The 8,725-nt window shown below is 39.2% G+C and overlaps 1 protein-coding gene across 1 annotated transcript in view; it reads right to left on the reverse strand.

Moving 5' to 3' along the window:
• The window catches only part of PDHX (pyruvate dehydrogenase complex, component X), a gene marked incomplete at its 5' end in the record, with an annotated part of 11,357 nt that extends 2,764 nt beyond the window's left edge, over positions 1-8,593 (reverse strand). The window contains 4 exons of the mRNA XM_010134006.1: positions 1,020-1,178; positions 3,467-3,525; positions 7,556-7,703; positions 8,422-8,593. Of these exons, the coding sequence (XP_010132308.1) occupies positions 1,020-1,178; positions 3,467-3,525; positions 7,556-7,703; positions 8,422-8,593 (538 nt within the window). The remainder of the gene's footprint in view (positions 1-1,019; positions 1,179-3,466; positions 3,526-7,555; positions 7,704-8,421) is intronic.
• Between the last annotated feature and the right edge of the window lie 132 nt (positions 8,594-8,725).

Raw genomic sequence — 8,725 nt, forward strand, 5'->3', positions numbered from 1 at the left:
GGGCCCGGGAAAAAAACGTCCCCCCCCCCCCCCCCCATTTCTAAACATCTTTCAGACAGGAGTTCTGAAAGGCCACGGTAGTTTAACAACTGCAATGACGTCAGCTTAAAAACAAACACCACCGCATTTAGGAGAATCTCAGTCTAATGAAATCGCCCACTAAATTCAAGTTTGTATCAAGTTTTACAAAACCTTGATACCCTATTATGAACTTAAAAGTTAAAGGGCTACACTACAGTTTATTTTAGGCTTTCATGCATCTCTGCATAATTAGTGAACTAGAAGACAACAGCCACGGGAACAGCGTTCACACAGTAGGGTCAACGGAAGCGTAATGCACATGTGCAATTGCATTATTTGAATGAAGAAAACGTGGTGCTAGGCTGCACATGACCTGGAAAGAAGTTAAAATTCACAAGCAGCAGAAAGGGACATAAGTCATCTACACAAAGAAAGTGTCTGCCAAACTACAGGGAGACTGGTAGGGAAGCAGCGGCATTTCAGTCTGTGCCTCCCATATGTGCATGTCACGTACGTATTTATTTAATGTTTAATGTGACATTCTCAGCTGAACTGCTTATTGAAAAAATGCAGATAGAAATAAGTGCCATAATATGACTGCAGAGAGTAACACAAGCAGCTACAAATTTCTGGGAAAAGGAGGGGGAAAAATACCTCCTAAACAAAATCTAAACCCCAAAGACCAGAAATACTAAAGCAATTAACACTATCTAGCTTTCTTACGAGGATTGAAGAAATACAATTATATATATTAATTTGCAGGAGTCTGTACAGGTTTATTTTTCAAGCAGTCTAGTCTAGTAAGTCTAATAATTAAGTTATTGTTAATTAAGAATGAACAGAGGTCAAAACAATAATTGTGAAGTCTGAGGAATGCTGAAACTGCTTTAGATCCACTTTGAAACTGCCTTTTAACACAGGCGTGTATCTGGGTCAAGCTACATTTTCTGCTACAAAAATCTGTATAGCTACTGTACCCCTCAGCCTACTGTACCTACCTTTGCAGAGGCAGCAATTTCCTTTATTCCCTTGGCAGCAACATCTTTTATGATTGGCGTAATGAGACCTCGGTCTGTTGCCACAGCAATAGAAATGTCAATGGACTGCAGCTGCCTGCAGACTTCTCCATCCCAGGTTGCATTCACATCTGGCATTTGCTAGGGGAGAGAGAGACAGTAAAAAAGAGAGACAGCTGTGAAAAGAGCAACGGTGCAGTCAGTTACCAAGAACAAGGAAAATCCTTCAAGACACATAGCTACACACAGGCATTCATCAAACTAATTAGCGCATCGCAGATTGCTGTCTGTAAATGAAGGCGAAAGAGCAGTCACATCTGTCAACAGGACTGCCACGAGCAAGGCAAGAAAACCCAACAACCTGTGCTGGTCTAAGAATAGATGTACGTGATTAGCTTGCATTTACTTTATTTAAACTTACTTTGTCAAAAAGCATGAATGTACGCTCCAGGAATGGAAAGCGGCAGCGCAGCCACAAGGCTTTTTGGTGCTGCTGGAAAAAAAAATTAACAAAAGCCTCCAAATTCCTTCAGGAGTCACTGATACAGATGCCCAGCATGTAAAGCTACAAAGCAGTGTCATTTCTGCCCCCAAACACATCACAGGATATGGACTTAAAAAGCATGGAAATGGACATCCTATATACCCATGCATTGTTTTTCACATGTCTGAGTAACGGCTCTCAACAAAGGAAGCTACAAATAGAACACGCTGCGGGTGCACTCCCTGTTCCTCAGATGAGGTTCTCCTAAAATACATCGGATTTTTGTGTATGTGGGTGGACTCAGTCAAAAGGGAAATAACGTTTAAAGTATGGGAGGTACAGATTTTCTCCATCTAAACTAACTCCACTCCTGGAAGCAGCAGTGTAACACTACTCTCAGTTCCTATTCTTCAACACCAGAATGTATATTAAAAAAAACAAAGAAAAAACTAGGATTACATCTCATTATCTTTCTTGTCTGGTCAAGAAAAAGCACAACACCCAACCCTTCATTCCTGTCCCTGCCTCATGTCCCTTTCACCTGCTCTCTGGTGCAGTGATTTGTTATCCCATGCTCGCAGGTCACAGTAATTTTTGGATGACACCATTTCCTTGCATAAGGTCCCATTAAGCCACAAAAAGAAGCTTCTTCCTAGGTTCACATCTAAAAAAAGCACAGCGAGCTCCTCCAGCTCCTCCTTCTGTTTCTGGTATAGAGTAACTTGGGAAGTTTTTTCCAGTCTACCCAATGCTCAGAATTCACTCAGGCACTTTCTCATGAAACTGCTTAGAATCCTGTCTATTTGCTGCCCAAATCTGTAGCTCCTGCAATTATACAATCAAGAAGCTATAGGTAACAAATCCACAGCAATGCCAAACTGCTACAAAATCTCCATTCACTCATCGTCACGTGTATGGACACTGCCTTGATGACGAGGGCAAACTCCACAGGAAAGTTTGAGGATCAAGCACGTGTCCCCCTCACTTATCTTTTGCCACAACAGAGATCTTTTCCAGACCTTTTTCTTTTAGTGATCACTAAAAGACACTATTTCCTCCTGAACCTTAAAAACACTGGCCTTCAGTTTGGTCAGAGCTCCCACCTATGATTTAGCCTAAACCAAAACCTCTCCACATCTAACTGAAGCCAGCACAGTTCTTTCTTTTCACACATTTGGAAATAAGATTAATTACATGTTACATTTCCCAAGTGTATATTTGAGACACTCTGGACTATGAAGAGACAGTTCCAAAGCGTGGGAGTTCTCCTAAAGAAGGATCTCTAACGCCTTTCAGCATCAAAAAATAAAAAATTGTTTCCCAGGCAAAGCAATAAAAAAAAAAAAAGAAAGGCAATGTATGATGTTCTACCCAGAGAACATGCAAATAGCTTATGGAACCTGTAAAGCCTCTGTAGTCTGGCATGGAATACATAGACCTGAATGAAATTTAAGATCTTCACCTCAAGATGTAACTTTTACGCTGACAAAGGGAACAATGACAATTCTTTGCAACAAGCAAAGACTGGATGCCTGAAGCATTTTTAATGTATAGCACTGGGCTACTAGAACACATCCAAGGGAATACATGAGATTAGTACAAGACTTGGACAAATATGTGTTTATAATAAGATGTTATTTTTAATAAGATATAACAAAGACTTTGTCTTGCCAAGTGCTTCAGTCTGCTGACAAAGCATCGACCATTCCCTGCAGATGGTAACTTAGTAAATGGATCTTTATTAAGTTGTTCTCATTTCTACAGTCCACAGCATAGACAGTGGAGTGCATTTTACCTGGGAAGCTCAAAGAAAGCCCTGACAACGAGTGACAAACAATCACAAGCTTTGCTATGATTACATTCACACCTCCATACAGGCTCACAAAACACTCGTCTCCTTGGCAGCTCACAATAAACTTTTTTTTTTTTTAAGTCAGTTACTCACCTTCAGAGTAACTGCAGTTGCCTTGATAATAAAATCATTTACAGATACTTTAATGTCATCTGCAAAAAGAAAAAAAAGACAGCAATCATTGCTCATAAGATTTGTTTACTGGCATTTGTGTGAGCACAAGATCCCAGCGATTCAGCAGATTTGAAGCTCAGCTTCCAACTACAACCATAAAAGCAAGAAAAAAACCTTCCTCCCCCTTGGCACAAAAGGAGTATTCATCAAGGAACAGTCTCCTGAGCAGAGACATTCTTGCTAGATGTTACCAGAAAGTCAAAAAAGCTGCAAACTGGAGTGATACTACTCATAAGTAGCAGCCCATGAGCGTCTTATGCTTTACATATTTACTATGTAGGAGTCTATTGTAGGATCTAAACGCACAGAGACTACTATTCTTTATGCAGTGTGATGTATTAACTGGAATAATTGCAGACATCAGCTTTTTTTCAGCTATAAATTATAAGGACGTTATTCTTCAACGACCTTTGGGGCTTCTAATGTAAGAATTCATGAGGTGGAGGAAGGTGTCTGTTAAAATGGGTTAACAATGTATTCTAGAGCAGGCTGCAAAATAAAAGGAGAGACAAGGTTGTTAAAGCAAGAGCAAAGCAACACACAACAAAAAAGCAGCACTAGCCAGAACCAGATAAAACAACCTTGAGAGGACTGGATTTTTTCTATGTGAGCCTAAGAAATGCAAGCACCACATCGCATTAACAGAATTTCACACTGGACAAACCTGTATCTTGGTCATCAAATACATTTTGGTATTTTATATTTGGATTTATACATTACATTCCTAATCCTTGGCAAAAATGTCACTGTGCACTAGGCGGGGGCAGGAATACAGTGAAAATACGGGAGCATGGTTAAATGAAGTATGTCTGGGGATACTTTACCCTCAACCACTGATGTTTCGAGTAGGAAAAATTGATATAGTTTACCCCTCAAAGAAGCTTACATTAAGGAATGCTGCATAAAAATTCCACATTATGTCTGATCATGTAGCAGAAACCATCACCCTTTCCATCAGACAAAAAAAAAAAAATCTACCAGGAGCATCTCTTCAATTCAATTTTATGCAAGGACATATGGCTGGTCCCCACCCCCACTCTTTTAAACTATATTCACTAGGAATCCACAGCAGCAGGAGAGAGGTGAAAAATTAAGTGAGCATAAGTGGGATAATGCTTTTACTTCCTAAGACCTGCTACTGTTTAAAGAAAGTATCAACATCATAAATTGTCTTTGACATTAACATGTGAATAAGAGATGATATTAAAAAAAAGGTAGAAAAGAGACCTTGCATTAAAAAGTGGCCATTCAAAACTCCAAGGAGAGGAGAAGCAGTTCCTGTATCATCATCTAGAAAATCTGAATATATCAGTTTAAGTTAGTTTAGGAGCTCACAAATGGATAACCAAGGTGGTTCACACCCATCCATTTTCCAAAGTTCTTGAAAGAAAAGAACCGGGTACCAAACTGGAAAGGGATGCAACATCACGGTATCTATCCACAAACCCACAAACTGTTTTATTACTGCTCATTGCTAGATAGAGATAAAACACTCTCTCCCTTTATTCTCTTATTCGACATCAGCCCACACTGCATCATCTATCTCTAGGATGCTCAAATACATTTTCAAGTTGGAGGCAGCCCAAAAGGGCACCTGAAACACTATCTGAACTCGTAATTTCTGTGAAACCAACGTGTTCTCTTTCAGATTTCCTTTAATTAATTTCAATTACCAGTACTTCAAATGAAAATCAAGCTTTGTTTACAAATCACACTGATTAAACAAATCATAGGGATTCAAATAGGGTGTTTCCAATTAGGTATAAGAGAATAAACTTAATGTAAAAGAAAAAAAATTAAATACACATGATACACATTTTTTCCAGGCTGTCATTTAAGGTTTCTCTAAGCCACTGCTTAGCTAATGCAGTCTGACAGAATCACAGCTCAGGGGGGCCACCCTCCAGAGCAGACCTCAAAACCTGATTGCGGGACCCATCAAATTCACTCTCTCCGGTCCAGAACTACTGACACTGAAAGTGCTCTGAGCTGACATCTTTTCCTCCTTTAGGCTTATTTCCTCCTCATTCTTATTTCCAAGAACTGCAGCCTTCAGATGCACAGCAATGGTAGTAACAACTCGTATCTCCTCCCCTGTCAATCTTTCAAGTGCTCTTCCTTGGCAGCTTGGATTACCTTCTCATCCTTTCAAAAGTTCTGTCAAACACAGCCCTGCTTACTACCTAGAAAACTTGATCCTCTTGGTCTTTCATGAGTTTTCAGTCACTAGCACACTTTGCTTTGAAATAACTGTCTGATTGTAACTAAAGCCTCAAAACTGACCTAACCCTGAAGGTAGTTCAGAATTCTAAATGGTAGATTTTCCCTTAGTATTACTATCACGAGGCCTCTGAAAACATTGTTCAGTAAAAAGTTATGAGTCGAGATGATTAAATGTGCAATAACTGATGATTAACAGCGTTTCTCTTTTTGCAGACTAACGATCCTTGTGATTTGGGGTCAGTTTTCTTGGCTAGAGTTCAGACTCCTAACTGGCTCGTACAAGTGTGAAGATTTGCAGCCCAATTCTGTGTCTCCAGTTTCAGAGACTTCAGTCAAACCTTAGAACATGCAGCATGCCTCAGAACCAAACCTAATTTGTGCGGGTTAAATAAAGTCACTGCAATGCCAGCAATGGGTGGCCCCAGCTATCACACTCTTCTCTACATGCTTCAATAAAGGAGAAGAAAGCACTTGGTTTCTTAATCAGTACAGCAGTAAAAATGTAAATTAAACGATCCTACTATGCTATCCTGAATGCAGAGTTCATGCGGCTTCATAAAACAATCATTTCAACAAAAAACACTGTTTCTCCTCTACGTAAAAAAACAGGCCTTCAGAATTTTTTACCTAAGAAACAGTTAGTAGCAGGCTATGAGAAAAAGTAATCAGTATTTGACCAATTTGCTTTGAAAAGGGATCTCTCTTCTAAAAGCATGAACATTTAAAAAGCTATGGCTGATTAGCTTGGCTGCAACTGATAAAGTAAACAAGTAAACCCATGTCCAGCAGATAAAAGACGTCATGTGATTTTAGGTAGAGGTAAGATATTGTCAATTCAATAAGCAATATCGCTAACCTCAAACACTGGAAACAAATCCTATTCTTCGAGAAGAATATTCCACATTTTATGAGTAGCTTCACAGAAAAGTGAAGATGGAAGATGTGAGTGAAAGGCCAGTAAATTCATTAATTCTTTTTTTCCACAGCTTACTAGATTGGGGACAGAGATATAACCTTGTTGAGAAAAATACACTCTCACAGTGCAACGGCCTAACAATTTTCTCTCTGATCCGATTTCATCATAGTCCTTTAAATTCTTGTTCAAGATGTGTATTGAATGGAAAATAAGCCTTCTAAGTGCGATGGAAAAAAGAAGCATTATATTACAAAATAAATTTTCCCTCAGGCTTCAATATCTGAGTCAAAACAAGATTTTTAGACAATCCTCTCATTTAAGGTGAGTTACTGAAGAGCAAGACGCCCCAGATTAATAAAAGCCTAACCTACTCCACTGTCAATCTCGTTGATCAAATTAACTCACAGACATCAAAGCTTTATAAAAACATTTGTTTCCATATTTCTGACACCGGTCTGTATACACAGAAGACTGTACTACTGAAATATGGTCTAGGTTTTTTTTTAAATGCATGTCATGTATACTTTGTTGAATTCAGATTTGGGAGAGAAGATTCCAATCTGCATGAATTTGAAACTATTAAACCATCCTATTGCACAATACACTCAGCTGATTTTAGCAAAAATAAAAACAGTTTTAGCAGAAACAAAGCAATCTTTGATTATGACCTTAAGCTTCATGAACTTTTTCTAAGTAAGTCACTTCAGGGAATACAAGTTGAGGTAAAAAGGGAAAATTTAATTTCTTCATCTTATGCATAAGCATTTCTATAGTGTTTTGCCTACATCACCATCTACACCTGCTGGGCAAGATGATATAAACCAGACATTTGATGTAACAAGACAGAGTAAATCAGATTAATCACTAACCTTTGGCCAACTCTTTTCTTAATTTCAAAATAGCATCAATGTTACAGTCCGCAGCAGCATATGCATGAGGTATAGTGGTTTTAGACTCTGTTAGTCTCTTAGCAATAACTCTTCGGATGTTGCTAGCTGGGATTTCCGTGAACGTGCCCTGAAAGAAATATGCTGCCTGTTAAATATCAGCAGAGAGAACGTACCTCTCCTTTGCTGAAAAAGGACTCCAGCACTGCCACGTTCTCATCAGTCGCTCCTGCTCACTTCAGATATCCCCTTCAAGGAATGTCTTGAAGTATCAGTGACTACAGAAACCAAGAAAATAAGCAATTCCACAAAACATTATTTTGTATCTGCAGCACACAGACTACACACTGAGTAGTACTCACACACCACAAACTGCAGTACATGCGCTCTGGTGCAATCACAGATTTTTTTTTTCTCCCCTGCAATGGAAAAATATCTACGTTTGGGCTTTCTGTGCTTTGTTTGATTCTTTGTATAGTGAAAAAAAAGCAGCATTTTCTGCATATTATGAGTTGTAGGTACATTGTAAACTCCAGCCTGTAAAGATACTCTAAAGCTATTAAGTTGGAGTTTTTCCCCCCCCTCTGTTTTTCACAAAAGCTTTTCAATTCCTACTAACGTGCACTTCAGCAGGGACATTGAGTCTTTAAAAAAAACCTTGTGGTATTTCTAACATTTCAAATTAACTGTATTTAGGTGCTTTTCAAAATTACTCTTCAAAGCAACCAGCAAGCCCTTTCCTTCCTCTCTCCCTGACAACCGATCTCTCTGGTTCTGGAGATGTCACATGGATACTTAAGTAGCCACAGCAACACTTGGTTGTAGGAATGTTGAGGACAAAGTTTTACCAGTGCAGCAGGTTGTCCTGGTGTGGAAACTGGTGGATCTGCTGGCCTTGGATAAGCAGAAGTCACAGGCGAAGCAGAAGGTACTGCAGCAGGCTGGGGAGGAGCTGGAGAAACCACAGGTTTCACTTCGCTGGGTTTGCCCTTCTGCTCTTGCAGAAGTTTGAGAGCATCCCTGGTGATTAAACACAGTGAAATGCTGACAACAAAGAAACTACTTAAAAACTCCCCAAAGTGTTACGAATCCATCACTTATTTTAATTAATTAGCCACTTCTGTGCATTTAAACCTCTGTTGTCAAACCAAA

This window comes from Buceros rhinoceros, unplaced genomic scaffold (genome assembly GCF_000710305.1).
Source record: "Buceros rhinoceros silvestris isolate BGI_N320 unplaced genomic scaffold, ASM71030v1 scaffold2814, whole genome shotgun sequence".
Taxonomy (NCBI): domain Eukaryota; kingdom Metazoa; phylum Chordata; class Aves; order Bucerotiformes; family Bucerotidae; genus Buceros; species Buceros rhinoceros.